The 14,278-nt window shown below is 51.2% G+C and overlaps 2 protein-coding genes across 2 annotated transcripts; both read left to right on the top strand.

Annotated features, from left to right (window-relative positions):
* The first annotated feature begins 370 nt into the window (after window positions 1–370).
* cxxc1a (CXXC finger protein 1a) lies at window positions 371–5,028 on the top strand. Its single transcript, XM_003962915.3, has 14 exons — window positions 371–568; window positions 1,330–1,508; window positions 1,996–2,096; window positions 2,333–2,475; window positions 2,662–2,817; window positions 2,901–3,080; window positions 3,162–3,263; window positions 3,335–3,552; window positions 3,625–3,832; window positions 3,904–4,014; window positions 4,117–4,166; window positions 4,231–4,327; window positions 4,401–4,553; window positions 4,633–5,028. Exons 1-14 carry the CDS (start codon window positions 566–568, stop codon window positions 4,777–4,779), a joined length of 1,848 nt encoding a protein of 615 aa, XP_003962964.2. The 5' UTR covers window positions 371–565; the 3' UTR covers window positions 4,780–5,028.
* A 1,245-nt stretch (window positions 5,029–6,273) lies between these two features.
* Window positions 6,274–14,270, top strand: hdac6 (histone deacetylase 6). The gene is made up of 29 exons (XM_029833907.1): window positions 6,274–6,406; window positions 6,845–6,924; window positions 7,688–7,810; window positions 7,884–7,969; window positions 8,039–8,123; window positions 8,218–8,258; window positions 8,336–8,432; window positions 8,556–8,653; window positions 8,730–8,834; window positions 8,911–8,979; window positions 9,137–9,263; window positions 9,378–9,443; window positions 9,512–9,571; window positions 9,849–9,938; window positions 10,216–10,322; window positions 10,394–10,461; window positions 10,711–10,858; window positions 10,921–11,049; window positions 11,163–11,331; window positions 11,395–11,600; window positions 11,665–11,857; window positions 11,946–12,095; window positions 12,256–12,433; window positions 12,508–12,644; window positions 12,730–12,942; window positions 13,034–13,165; window positions 13,241–13,384; window positions 13,458–13,586; window positions 13,670–14,270. Exons 2-29 carry the CDS (start codon window positions 6,856–6,858, stop codon window positions 13,736–13,738), a joined length of 3,288 nt encoding a protein of 1,095 aa, XP_029689767.1. The 5' UTR covers window positions 6,274–6,406; window positions 6,845–6,855; the 3' UTR covers window positions 13,739–14,270.
* Window positions 14,271–14,278: the final 8 nt, after the last annotated feature.

Genomic DNA, 14,278 nt, shown 5'->3' with positions numbered 1-14,278 from the left:
AAGTCAGTCATTTTCTTTCAGTCACCTCACAACCTGCTATTGCTGCTATAATCAAAGGATTCTGTCGTGCAAATCAAAGAAATTAGACACAAAATGTCTCAAATCATTTCAGTGCAATGAGAATAGTTCAACTACTCAGAACCACGCCTGGACCCTGACCCTAACCCTGACCCTAACCCTGACCCTAACCCTAACCCTGACCCTAATCCTGACCCTAACCCTAACCCTACTACTACTACTATTTCTCTCGGTGGAATGACGTCAACATGTTATAGGTTAATTGGCCACCAGGGGCAGTGTCGCTAATCCTCCTGCGGGTGTTGCTGCTGCGCTGGAAACCGGGACGAAGAAGAAGAAGAAGAGGAGGAGGAGGAGGAGGAGGAGGAGGAGGAGGAGGAGGACGACAACAGCAGCCAGCAGCAGCAGAAGAAGATAGATGGAGCGGAGGAGAAACAAAGAGACTTCAGAAGAATTTCTGGAAAAATACATAAAAACTGACATCATGTCGGCTTTCTAAAGACGGGGACATTTGTTCCTCCCTGTATGAAGCAAGAACTCTTTCATCATGGTGAGTTTTCACTGTCGGAGACTTCTTTTTCCTGAAGATGGAGAGAATAACGGAGCGGGATTCAACGTTCTCCCGCAGCGTTACGCTTAGTAGTGACCGTCGGTTCCTGACTGAGGGTGCTGAAGGTGGTGTGAGCAGTTTATGCTGCCGGGTCAGTGGTTCTGGTTCTGGATTCACCTCGTACGTCGGCTCCTCCTGGTTCGGGCTTGTCTTCAGTTTTTGACATCATCGTTGGACAGTTTTAGGGACAAATGTAAAGCTTTAAAATGACTGAATAACTACTTATAACTACTTATTGCTATTTCCCCTCTAACAAAGTGTTCTACACATTCTTTATTAATACAGAGCAGCATTTTTTAGAACTAAATGCATATAATGAAATTAAATATTACATTTGTGTGCAGTAAACAGGAACACAATAAACACATCGTCAGGGCTTCCCCAGTCCTCCGAGAGGACTTTGTCTTTTCTCCACCTGGGAGATGTTTGTAAGACAGAAGGCTGGGAGCATCCTGGAATAATTCAGGTTTCCATCCTGCAGCGCTGATCACTGTCCCACACGGCAACGTGTGGATGTGTCACAAGCCTGAGGGTTAACGTGATGGCGAGAAGGTTGCTGGACGGCGGAGCCGCCGTGCACGTCCATGTTTACTGAGTCCAGAGGTTTAGGATTAGGGTCTCTCAGGATCCCTGCTGACCTTTTGCTTCTGTTAGCCGGTGTAAATGAAGAGTTCATACATGAAGCGTCTTATGTGTCTCAGTCTGAGGAGGCTGCTGGAGCAGAGCTCCGCCCACAGGAGGAAGAGGAGGGAGGAGCAGCAGCAGTTAAAGATGGAGGAAGAGGAGGCCAGGAAGAAGAAGAAGAAGAAGCTGCCATGGAAACCCCCAGTGCCCCCGTGTACTGTGTGTGTCGGAGACCAGACATCAACTGTTTCATGATGTAAGTAGTATGTTACTCTGCTGGTAAAGCGTGTTCCAGGGTCAACCTGTGTGTGACCTGTGTGTGTGACCTGTGTGTGACCTGTGTGTAACCTGTGTGTGACCTGTGTGTGTGACCTGTGTGTGACCTGTGTTTGACCTGTGTGTGTGTGTGTGTGTGTGTGTGTGAGACCTGTGTGTGTGACCTGTGTGTGTGACCTGTGTGTGTGACCTGTGTGTGACCTGCGTGTGTGTGTGACCTGTATGTGTGTGTGTGACCAGTGTGTGTGTGTGACCTGTATGTGTGTGTGTGACCAGTGTGTGTGTGTGACCTGTGTGTGTGTGTGGGACCTGTGTGTGACCTGTGTGTGTGTGTGACCGTGACCTGTGTGACCTGTGTGTGTGTGACCTGTGTGTGACCTGTGTGTGTGTGTGTGTGACCGTGACCTGTGTGACCTGTGTGTGTGTGACCTGTGTGTGACCTGTGTGTGTGTGTGTACGCGCCTCAGAGGATGTGACAGCTGCACTGAGTGGTTTCATGGAACCTGCATCGGAATTTCCGAAAAAGCCGCCAAAGCCATCCGGGTGTGGTTCTGTCCGTCCTGCAGAGGTCAGTGTTAAGTCATGACGAGTTCCATCACATACCGATGTCACGTGTGTCATTGTGAACATTCACACACACACACACACATGCGCGCACACACACATGTGCGCACACACACACAACCGTTTGTGAGCTGTGTGTATGTAGTTTATTAGCATTGCGTTAGCTACAAGCTGTTTGTTGTGTGTGTCGGCCTCAGAGGCCTGTCAGCTGTGCAGTCGCTGTGACTCTTTCCTTCTCAGAAAAAGACCCATCTCTGGAGATCAAATACCGGCCCAAGAAAAACAAGGAGAAAAAGGAGACGGAACCGGAGAGGGAGGAAAAGAGCGACAGAGATGAGAGCTGCACTCCTCCACCCAAGACCGATAGAAGGCGGGCCTCTCAGGTGAGGGAGCGTCCATGTGGTTCTTACTGTGCACAATTACTCTGTTTCTGTGCTTGAACCGCGGCTGTGCCTTCTTCTACACACACCAACCACATGAACCGCTGCTGCGCCTCCTTCTACACACACCACCTCTGGTGCTCCCTCCACGCCTCACGGCGTTTCAACTAATCAGTGGTTCTGGTTCAGATCAAGCGCTCGGCCAGGATGTGCGGCGAGTGCGACGCCTGTCTGAGGACGGAGGACTGCGCTCAGTGCGACTTCTGCAAAGACATGAAAAAGTTTGGAGGGCCCAACAAGATCCGACAGAAGTGCCGGCTGAGGCAGTGCGAGGTCCGAGCCCGGGTGAGCGGCTGCATTCTCACCACCTTGGCGTCCGTGCAGACGTGTCCTCCATCTTAACAATGTGGTTGTGGATGACTGAGCAGAAGATGCTTCGCGTCAAAGACGAGGAGATAAGCCAGAGTGGCAGCAGGGGGCGTGGCCTATCCAGAAAATGGCCGGGACATCATACCGAGGAGGAGGAGGAGGAGGAGGAAGACGAGGCATTCAGTGAGAGCGAGCTGGAGCTGTATGAGCAGTACAAAGCAGCTGGATACAGAGACCTGGTACATGTGTGTGTGTGTGTGGGCGTGTGTGTGTGGCAGCAGCTGCCCCCTGTTGTGGTGTGATGCATCTTCCTGTTGCAGCTCTGGCACAGCGAGGACGAGGACCCTCAGCTGGACTCTCTCACCAAGAAAGCTGTGAAGGTCAAACATGTCAAGAGGCGAGAGAAGAAGCCGGAGAAAAAGGTGCGTTTGACCCCATGATGTCATCGGCGGCATCACCACGCACGCCACCTGAAACCGAAACTCTCCTGCAGAAGTCCGTCTCTGCACCTAAAGAGGAGGCCAAGCCTCGCCATCATAAAGCAAAGCAGCGGCACAGGGAGCGCGTGCGGCACAGCGAGCGGGGCGGGGAGAGCGGCGCTAAAGACGTGGGCGGGGCTCTGAGGCAGTGTCTGGGACCAGGATGTGTCCAGCCAGCAAGGGTCAACTCTAAGTACTGCTCTGAGGACTGCGGCATGAAACTGGCTGCTAAGTGAGCTCTTGGCGTCCTGCTTTACTGAAGAGCCTCACAGAAACTCCCCTTTAAATTCTCTCTGTCCTTTAGCCGCATCTATGAGATCCTCCCTCAGAGGATCCAGCAGTGGCAGCAGAGTCCCTGCGTAGCCGAGGAAATGGGCCGGAGGCAGCTGGAGCGCATCAGGAAGGAGCAGCAGGCCGCTAGGCTCCGCCTCACTCTCATGGAGAAGCGTTTCCATGAGCTGGAAGGCATCATCGCTGTGGCCAAGCAACAGCAAGTCCAGCACCACGAGGAGGTACCAGACAGGAAGTGACATAGCTCTCTGCTGTCTGCCTGTCTCTGATCAGTCAGCCTGTCTTCGTCCAGGTGACCGAAGGTGACGGTGATGACACCGACCTTCAGATCTTCTGCGTCTCCTGCAGTCATCCGGTGAACCCGAAGGTGGCGCTCCGACACATGGAGAGGTGCTACACTAAGGTTAGCCAATGCGGCTAAGCTCCAACATCTGTGGAGGTCCCCGAGTCTGGGACTTGTGCCAGATCTGGGTCCGTTAACGTTAACGTTTTGTGTGTTCCACAGTACGAGAGCCAGACATCGTTTGGGTCCATGTACCCGACACGTATAGAGGGGTAAGAACACACCTGTGCTGCCCAGCTGTGCGTCTGTGTGACAGCGTCTCTCTGTCTGCTTCAGAGCGACCCGGCTGTTCTGTGACGTCTACAACCCTCAGAGTAAGACCTACTGCAAGCGGCTGCAGGTGCTGTGTCCCGAGCACTCCAGAGACCCAAAGGTGGATGAGTGGGCGTGGCCAGCGGGGGTCCCGCCGCAGCATCAAACACACTGACCCCCTGTCTCCCTGCCAGGTCACAGCCGACGAGGTGTGTGGTTGTCCTCTGGTCAAAGATGTCTTTGAGCCCACGGGCGAGTTCTGTCGCGTCTCCAAGAGGAAGTGCAACAAACACTACTGCTGGGAGAAGCTGCGGCGGGCGGAGGTGGACCTGGAGCGGGTCCGAGTGGTAACGCACAGCCAACTTTAAAGCCAGCGCGGCAGAAAGGTGCAGAAAGTAACCGCCCTTCCACCCATCTCCCCGTCAGTGGTACAAGCTGGACGAGCTCTTCGAGCAGGAGCGCAATCTGAGGACGGCGATGACCAACCGAGCCGGGCTCCTGGCTCTGATGCTGCACCAGACCATCCAGCACGACCCCATCACCACCGACCTGCGTTCCGCCAAGGAGCGCTAGACCAAACGGCGGCGAGCCAAGGACGGCGTGAAGACATCGTCCGTGTCAGCGTCTCCGTCCCCTTCAAACTGCATCAGGAGGTCAGAATCTGAGGATGCAGGCAGAAGACGTGACAGCATCTCAGCTGGGTGTGTGTGTGAGAGAGTGTGTGTGTGTGTGGGAGGGAGAGAATGTGTGTGGGAGAGAGAGAGTGTGTGTGAGAGAGTGTGTGTGAGTGTGAGGGAGAGAGTGTGTGTGGGAGAGAGAATGTGTGTGAGTGTGATGAAGAGAGTGTGTGGGAGAGAGAGTGTGTGTGTGTGTGAGAGAGTGTGTGTGGGAGGGAGAGAGTGTGTGAGGGAGAGAGAGTGTGTGTGAGTGAGAGTGTGAATGAGAGAGAGTGTGTGTGTGTGTGTGTGTGTGTGTGTGTGTGAGGGCGAGAGTGTGTGTGTGAGTGTATGTGTGGGAGAGAGTGTGTGAGTGAGAGAGTGTGTGTGTGTGTGTGTGGGAGAGAGAGAGGGAGTGTGTGAGAGTGTGTGTGTTTGTGGGGGGAGTGTGTGAGAGAAAGTGTGTGTGTGTGTGTGTGTGTGAGAGAGAGAGAGAGAGAGTGTGTGTCTGAGAGTGTTTGAGTGTAAAAGTGTAAAAGTGTTTTTCCCCTCAGAAACAGAACAAAAACAGAACTGAGGGGAAAACTGGGGAAAATCCATTTTTCTATGTGACTCTTTTAAACAGTAAAATTTCATTCATGCATTCTGAATCAATGACTATATTACCCAGAATCCTCACGGTTTTCTGAATCAATGACTACATTACCCACAATCCTCTCGGTAACAGAGTTTCCTGTTGTGGACACACATTGAACAACCACCAGTTTTGATATTAACCGCATTGAGCACGCGCGTACATAATGTGGGATTTCTGAGCTAATAAATGAAGGAACTGACACAAAAACCACCAATTTTTGACATTCTATCCAAATGAACAGAAGCTTTCCCATGTCAGTGTTTTAAGCTGTTTTATCTTTTTATGTTGATTGTTGAAGCGCATCCTGTGGACGGAATAACAGAAAGACTCCATGCAGCTAAAACTCTAATACTGATGTTTATATTGCACTTTTCTTATCTTGATGTTTTTAAAGTTCATTTTTGTATCATTTTGTATCTCAGTTATTTTTTTAAGTTTGCATCTTTTCAGTGTTGCTGATCCTTCATTAAAAACGTATGTTTTATAAAAGTAATTGTGTATTTAATTCTAATATGTGTGCAGCTGCATTTACTAAAACAAAACTATTATTTTACCCTGTTTATTTCATATAACAACTATTTTATCACTTAAACATATTTAAGACTAATCTTTTTGTTCAGCATACTGACATTTTGTAAATGAGTTGTAGACAAGATGGAATTACAAGTTGTTTTTTTAAATCTTGTTACAAAATGACTTTTTTAATTTAAAAGAAACCAAACAAAAACGGAGAATTGAGCTATAGTGCAGGTTCGGGCGCATTCGTAGTGACGTCACAATCACGCGACCCCGCGAATGCGCCCAAACCTGCGCTTAGCGGTGACGTTACAATCGTGCGACAGTGAGGCTTGTGTTGTTGGCGCTCGGAAACTGAAGCAAAAACGGTCTGTCCGTCTGTCCAGCGTCCGTAAGTCAAGTCTTGATTGGTTTGGGTCGCACGTAGTCAAGTCGATTAGCTGCCATTAAACACCGGTCCAGGTCCTGGTCGAGATCCAGGTCCAGGTCCTGGTCGAGGTCCAGGTCCAGGTCTCAGTCCTGGTCCAGGAAGCTTAATTACATCAGCCACAGGTTTATTCCTCAGATTGATGTTTATAACATATATAAAGTCAGATTGTTTTCCTGAAACACTGCTGGAAATCGGCGCTCAAATAATAATATAAATGACTACTAACCTTGATGCACCTAATAAAGGGGTTTCCTGTGTCCTGCTATAAGTGTTGGAACAGTAACAATTAATAATGGATAATAATTATCTGCAGCAGTATTCGTCTTTGTGTGTGTGTGTGTGTGTGTGTGTGTGTGTGTGTGTGTGTGTGTGTGTGTGTGGTGTTATTCTTATCTGCAGCTTGATCAGAGATGGATTCAGGAGACCCTCCAGATTCTGGACCAAAGCCAATCAGAAGGTCCCCCCGTCTGCTACCTCAGGTGCGCGTGCTCACACACACACACACCCCTCTAACCATCCCAGCCCTGTGACATTTATCATCAAAGCTCTTTCCTAACCCTAACCTTCAAACAGCCTTTTGAAGTTGTGCGGACCAGCCAAAATATCCTCACCTCCTAGAATGTCCTTGCTTTGATAGTAGAATACGGATTTAGGTAAACAACAAGGAGCAGGTAAGGCACACACTCAGTGCTGACGACAGGAGGAACTAGCTTACCCAGAATTTCAGTGTCACAAGCCAAATATCAACCCCAAATTCCGGGTCTCAGAAAATTAAAATAGTTTGACCAAGTCCAATATTGGAGTCATTATTGTTATGTTCTAATTAGATAATGAACTCAGAGCTGTTGCTGCGTTTTTCTGAAGCTTTGAGGCGTTGATTTGAGTCGCGCATCCATTGAATCCGGAGGCCGAGTGGAGACCCGGTCCAAGCAGAATTTGGACCCACAACACTGGAAATACACCAGTCTCTATCATGTTTGAGTTCCTCTTTTGGAGTGAAATTACTGAAGTGAATCCACTTTCTGCTGCGATTCTCTGCTGCGATTCTCGACACCGTCTAGTATTTAAGGTTGTGGCCAGGTTCTTGGCAAGAAAGTTTCAGCTCAGCAGCTGTCAATCATCCACCAGACTCCGAGATTGACCCGCCGGCTCTCATCAATCTTTGAACAGTGTCTGTCCGTGCGTCTCAGCTGTATATCTGGCTGGGTTTGTGAGAAGACCTTCCTGCTTTTGTCTGTTCAGTGCAGCAACGTAAGTGTGAAGGGACGCAAGGGAGAAAGCAGCCTACAGGAGGTGAAGAGGAGAGGAAGAATGGAGCGGAGCAGAGAGGAAGAGGAAGACTTGGACGACAGCCTGAAGATGCTGGTCAGGCTTCTGTCTTATCCTTCTAGAAATCTCGTACAGACACACACACTCACAAATGTGTCTTTGTGCGCAGAATCTGTCCAGTGGGCCATCAGCCAGTGGAACGGGTCTGGTGTTCTCGGAGATCTTCACTCACCATGAGAACCTCTGGGATTCCAGGTGAACACTGTCATCGGAGGTAGGAAGCTGCTGCTCCTTGGTGCTAATCGTCTGTATTCTGGTGTTCAGTCATCCGGAGAGACCCGAGAGAGTGGCGTCCATCATGGAGCACCTGGAGCAACAGGACCTGCTGTCACGGGTCACCAGGGTGCAGGTCTGGTCCTTCATTTAACAGATAAATCTTTGTGATTATGGGACACATTTAAGTGACAGACCCTGTTCTGATTGGTCACCTGTGTGTGTTTCAGCCCAGAGAAGCTACAGAAAAAGAGCTGCTACTCTGCCACAGGTGAGTGCGCACCTGTCAGTAAGGATGAGCACGCTTGTGCACGGTCGCTATGAGGGCTGTTCTGTGGGTGTTTCTAGCCAACATTATGTGGATTTGATGAAGTCGACTCAGACCATGACGGAGGAGGAGCTGCACAGCCTGTCGGACAAATACGACTCAATCTACCTTCATCCGGTACGAACACACACACACACACACCCACACAGACAGACACACACACACACACACACACACACAGGGGAGAACATCCGTGTTTGCATTTGCTGTCACCTGCTCTCACTTGTGCTGATGTTTCAGGAGTCTTTCTCCGTGGCCGTGATGGCAGTGGGTTCGGTGCTGCAGCTGGTTGACCAGGTCATGACCTCCGAACTCAGGAATGGGTTCGCTGTGGTCAGGTAAGGTCACTGCTCGGTGCCCTAGAGGAGCAGAATGACCCTGTGAAGGCTTGATGTGTGTCTGTCCCTCCGTTAGACCTCCTGGCCATCACGCTCAGAAGGACCTTCCAAACGGTTTCTCGATCTTCAATAATGTGGCGATCGCAGCTCGATACGCTCAGACCAGACACTCAGTGAGCAGGTAGGTGCCTCACCTGAACGCCGCTCACGCTTCTGCTGTTGGAGCTACTGATGACGCGCTGTTGTCTGTGTGTCAGGGTGTTGATAGTGGACTGGGATGTTCATCACGGACAGGGCATCCAGTACCTGTTCCAGGAGGACCCCAGGTACCCCCTGAGCCCCATCTGGGCTACCAGCACGTATATTATGCTCTTATATCTGGCAAGCTCAAACCCTGTTTGTGTGTGTGTGTGTGTGTGTGTGTGTGTGTGTGTGTGTGTGTGTGTGTGTGTGTGTGCGTGTGTGTGTGTGTGTGTGTGTTAGTGTGCTGTACTTCAGTGTGCACAGGTTCGAGCAGGGCTCCTTCTGGCCCCACCTTCCAGAGTCCGACAGCCATTTTGTTGGATCTTCAGGAGCTGAAGGCAGCAACATCAACCTGCCCTGGAACAAGGTGAGTCTGTCCTCCTGGAGCCCCCGAAGCTGCCGGTTGGGTTGTTATGGGGTCACCAGCAGGGCTGCAGAAGCTTCTAACGGCACCGTCCTGTCCTGTGTTTTGGCTCCTCAGACGGGGATGAAGGATGCTGATTACATCGCAGCGTTCCAGCAACTGCTGCTGCCAGTCGCTCACGAAGTAACACACACACACACCTGCTCTCTGCTCAACACCCACAGAATCAAAGTAATTGTCTCTTTGCTCAGTTTCAGCCTCAGCTGGTTTTGGTCTGTGCTGGATTTGATGCAGCAGCTGGAGATGAGAAGGTGAAGGACACACAGGTCTCACAGCACCAACAGCTGGATTGTGTTTAATGATTCCATCAGATTTAACGCCACCATGGAGACCAACACAACCCTGAAATGTAGCAACCGCCTGTTTCCTATTTTATCTCGACACACGTGTTGATCGAAAACTCGGAAAACCTGCAGTGGAAATGCGTCTTATGTACTTTTCTTTCTCTTTAAGGAGCCGGTCTTCCTTTTCTCTTGCGCATCGTATAACTGCTGCTGTACATGATTGTGTGTGTGTGTGTGTGTTCAGGGGCAGATGTGTGTGCGGCCTCAGTGTTTCCACATCCTCACTCACATGTTGATGAGTTTGGCCGAAGGTCGACTTGTTCTGGCTCTCGAGGTAAAACATTAGTCCATGTTTATTTAGAGAATTTCTGCATTTCCCCTCATCTACAACATCTTAGAGCTAAATAGTGCAGCTTTACACATATTTATACATCTAAAAAACTGTCAGTTTTGTAGGGACAGGTGTAGAGACACACCATGAACTTTTGCCTTTTGATTAAGATTAAGATGTACTTTATTCATCCCTTTGGGGAAATTGAATCGTGAATGAAATTGAAAATTATGAATTTAAATCTGTGTGTGTGTGTGTGTGTGTGTGTGTGTGTGTGTAGGGAGGATATAACCTTCAGTCAACAGCAGAGGGCACTGCAGCGTGTGTTCGAGCTCTGCTGGGAGGAGCCTGTCCTCCTCTGGCCACGCCCACAGCCCCTTCTGACAGGTAACTCACTCAGAATGACCAAGTTGTCACATTGCCAGGTCAGTTTATCCGTCTGTCTGTGTGTCTGTCAGTGCTTTGCGGTCCATCTCTCAGACTCTCTCAGCCCTGTTCCCATATTGGCCTTCTCTGCAGATACTGGGTAAGTTTTTATTCTTCTCTTTTAATTACACTTTCATAGTTTAGCATCCCATAACGCATTGCAAAAGTAGTGGACACTGACCCGCAGAAGGAGGAGACCGATGGGATAGAGCCACCTGTGGGGGTACTGTTGTGGTACTGGTACTGCTGTGGTGGTACTGGTGTGGTTCTGGTACTGCTGTGGTGGTACTGGTACTGCTGTGGTACTGGTACTGCTGGGATACCTGACCTCTCCCTCTCTCCCCTGCAGAAGGTGGCCCCTGGTCCACAGACGGTGTCCTGAGAACAACAAGTGCTGAACACACAGCAGAGCTCAGTAGCCACGCACCCTCTGTTGCCACAGCAACAGGCCTGGTTTATGATGAGCGCATGATGGAGCACCTGAACCTGTGGGACAGGTGAGGGACCACAAATGTGAAAAGGTGACCGTCGTCACATGACCCTTCCCTTGTCCCTGCAGACATCACCCCGAACAACCACAGAGGATCTCTAAGATCTTCTCCCAACATCAGGAGCTGGGACTGGTGGACCGGTGCCGATCCATCCCAGCGCGCTTAGCAACGGAGGAGGAGCTGTGCATGTGTCACAGGTCCGGGTCGGATATTTGGCATCCACTCACTGGTGTGTCCTCACAATGACCCTGTGTGTGTGCGTGTGTTTCCGTGTGTGTGTGTTTCCGTGTGCGCGCGTGTGTGTGTGCAGTGTGCAGCACGTCCACCAGATGCGTGCCACAGCCACCATGAAGCCCAGAGAGCTGCACAAACTGGGAGACGAGTTCAACTCCATATACATCAACAACCAGAGCTTCCAGGCTGCTCTGCTGGCTGCTGGAGGCTGCTTCAGCGGTGTGGAGCAGATCCTGGCGGGACAGGTAGCACTTCCTGTTTATGCACTTCCTGTTTCCTGTCCCTCACTAACGATGCGCTGCGCCCAGGTGAGGAACGGCGTGGCCATTGTTCGGCCGCCAGGTCACCACGCAGAGAGAGATTTTCCCTGTGGCTTCTGTTTCTTCAACACGGCGGCTCTCGCTGCTCGCCACGCCCAGAAACTGTCCCAGGATGCACCGCTGCACGTCCTTATTCTAGACTGGGATGTTCACCACGGCAACGGGACGCAGCACATGTTTGAGGACGACGACAGGTGAGGATGAGGACCAAAGTTCGTGAGGTCAAGTTTGAGATGATGCCACGCTCCTCGTTTCTAGTGTCCTGTACATCTCTCTTCATCGCTACGACAACGGGGCTTTCTTTCCATCTTCCGAGGATGCCGCCCCTGACCGAGTGGGCGTGGCCAAGGGGGTGGGGTATAATGTCAACGTGGCGTGGAGCAGAGGACGGATGGGTGACTCTGACTACCTCGCTGCCTTCCACCATGTGGTCATGCCTGTGGCCACCGAGGTGTAGCACACACACACACACACACACTCTTCTTAACCTTGTTGTTGTTGTTGTTGTTGTTACATGTCCTCACATGTTCTCTTTGCAGTTTAACCCCGACCTGGTTCTTGTGTCTGCTGGCTTTGACGCAGCTCGTGGGGACCCACTGGGGGGGTATCATGTGACTCCGGAGGGTTACGCACACCTGACCCACCAGCTGATGTCACTGGCTGGGGGGCGGCTCCTGCTCATCCTGGAGGTGTGTTTGGGTTCGAGGGGCAGTTGATGGGATTCAGCCCCTCTACTGCTGCTGCTGAGCAAAGATGGAGACAAGAATAGTTGTCAGAGCAAAGCAGCAAAAGAGGTTCTTGCTAATCTCCCCTCTCCCCCCCTCCCCCCTCTCTTTCCCTCACTATCAGGGAGGTTATAATTTATCATCCATCTCTAAATCCATGGCAATGTGCACCAGCGTGTTGCTGGGTGACCCTCCTCCGGCTTTGCTCACACCCCTCCCACCCCCCCATCACAGCGCCGTGGCAACAATCAATGAGGTCATCCGATGCCACGCCCCCTACTGGCGGTCACTGAGGATCCACAGTCAGTACTCGGCGTCCTGCTCCTTGTGTTTTGCTTCCTTGCCAGTTTAAAATCAGAACTGGTGTTTTGCTCAGTCCCAGAGTCCGTGCGGGCCTCCCTGCCGTCTCCAAAGGATCATGGGAAACGTAGTTCCAGAGGAAAAGGCAGAAAGTCAGAGGAGACCAGAAGGGACAAACCTCCAATGTCCCCACCAAGACAGCGGGGCACTTTGGTTGTTAAGAGTCTCATTAGGTTCATTTCTGAATGAAGAATCATGACAAGTGATTTTTTCCGTTTTACGTGATTTCTGGAACCAGGTGGACCAAAGTCTGGAGGCACTGACGCGGGGACTTGCCAGCTTGGACATCACTCAGACCGCAGCCAGTCCCTCTCCAGCTACGTCCACCCCAGTAGGAGGGGCCAGGCCGAAGGTCCACCGTAGCCCACAGATGCTCACCTGTGATCAGGAGGTGAAGGTGGAGTCACGGGAGCAGACCTGCTCAGCACCGAGGTCCCAGCCAGAGGCTCAGGTGTGCAGGAGTCCTCAAGTCCTGAGTGGACCAATGAGGGAGCACACGGCTCTAATCTTTGTCCATGTCCACCTTTGTCTACCCATCCCAGGCTGCAGTCCAGCTGGCTGCCACTGGAAGTGGGTCTGCTGGTGGAGCTGGGCCGGGTCCAGAGGCAAAGGGCGCCTGTGGCGGGTCGGCCTCGCAGCACTCTATGGAGCTCACGCGTGGAGGACAAATCAATGTGAGTGAATCCAGCTGATAAACATGGACATCTGGCACGTTTGCTGTCCTCACCTGTCCAACCCCCTGTCCTCAGGCGCTGTATGTAGTGGACCCTCTGCCCTGGTGTCCCCACCTGGATGCCGTAAAGCCGCTTCCTCCCTCTGGTGTTGATATCTTTAAACCCTGTCAGGACTGTGGTTCTGAAGTCGAGAACTGGATCTGCCTCACCTGCTACCAGGTGACCCGTCTCACCTAGGGACGATGCCACAGGTCCCACTGAGGCGTCTCACCAGAGCTCTGTCCCCTTGCAGGTCTTCTGTGGCCGCTACGTGAACGAGCACATGGTGACTCACGGCGTGGTGGCGGAACACCCTGTGGTGCTGAGCTTTTCGGACCTGTCGGTGTGGTGCTACCTGTGCGAGGCCTACATTCACAACCAGGTGACAGTGGGACAGCAGGGACATCGTGACTGATGTTTGACCCGAGCAGAGTTGAGTCTAAAGCACTTTTCTGCTCCCTTCAGATTCTATTTGAAGCAAAAAACAGTGCTCACTGGGCCAAGTTTGGAGAGGAGATGCCTTCCTGGAGCTAAGAGGAGGACGGAGAGCGTGTCTTCCGCCGTTGGGACGGCCTGGCGCCAGCGGTCACTCGGATCCATGAACTGCTGCTTTGTTAATTACAAGCAGAAAAGGAGTTTCTTTTCATTTTAGGTGCCAATCGGTGCTGAACAGTTTGATGTTATCAGATCTCGCAGCACAAAGAGAACCTGGAGCCCACAAGGCTCCGCCCACAAACACCAGCAGCTTCAAACGCAAAAGGTCACAGGTCAATGTGTGATGGTTCACCTCTGTTATTAATTTAATTAATCTGTTGTTTTTTTAAGTGACATCACCGCAGAGCAATAATAATTCCAACATTCAGGAAAACAGAATTCACAGGAAAATGTGTCAGTTCAGATGACCAAAGCAGTTTGAAACGTTCTTGTTTGTTGCTGCTGTTCTGTGAGCCTTTTGGTCATTGGGTCACGTCGTGGGTCAGAGGTCAGACACACAAGGGTCCTGAAGACGCTGCCATCTTCATCACTCAAAGCTCTTCCTGTTGATTAAACATGTACCTCCTCCTGAGTGGGACG

The sequence above is a fragment of the Takifugu rubripes genome, chromosome 3 (assembly GCF_901000725.2).
Source record: "Takifugu rubripes chromosome 3, fTakRub1.2, whole genome shotgun sequence".
In the NCBI taxonomy this organism is placed as follows: domain Eukaryota; kingdom Metazoa; phylum Chordata; class Actinopteri; order Tetraodontiformes; family Tetraodontidae; genus Takifugu; species Takifugu rubripes.
Note: the sequence above shows the minus strand (reverse complement) of the source record. Positions and strands in the feature narration are given on the sequence as shown.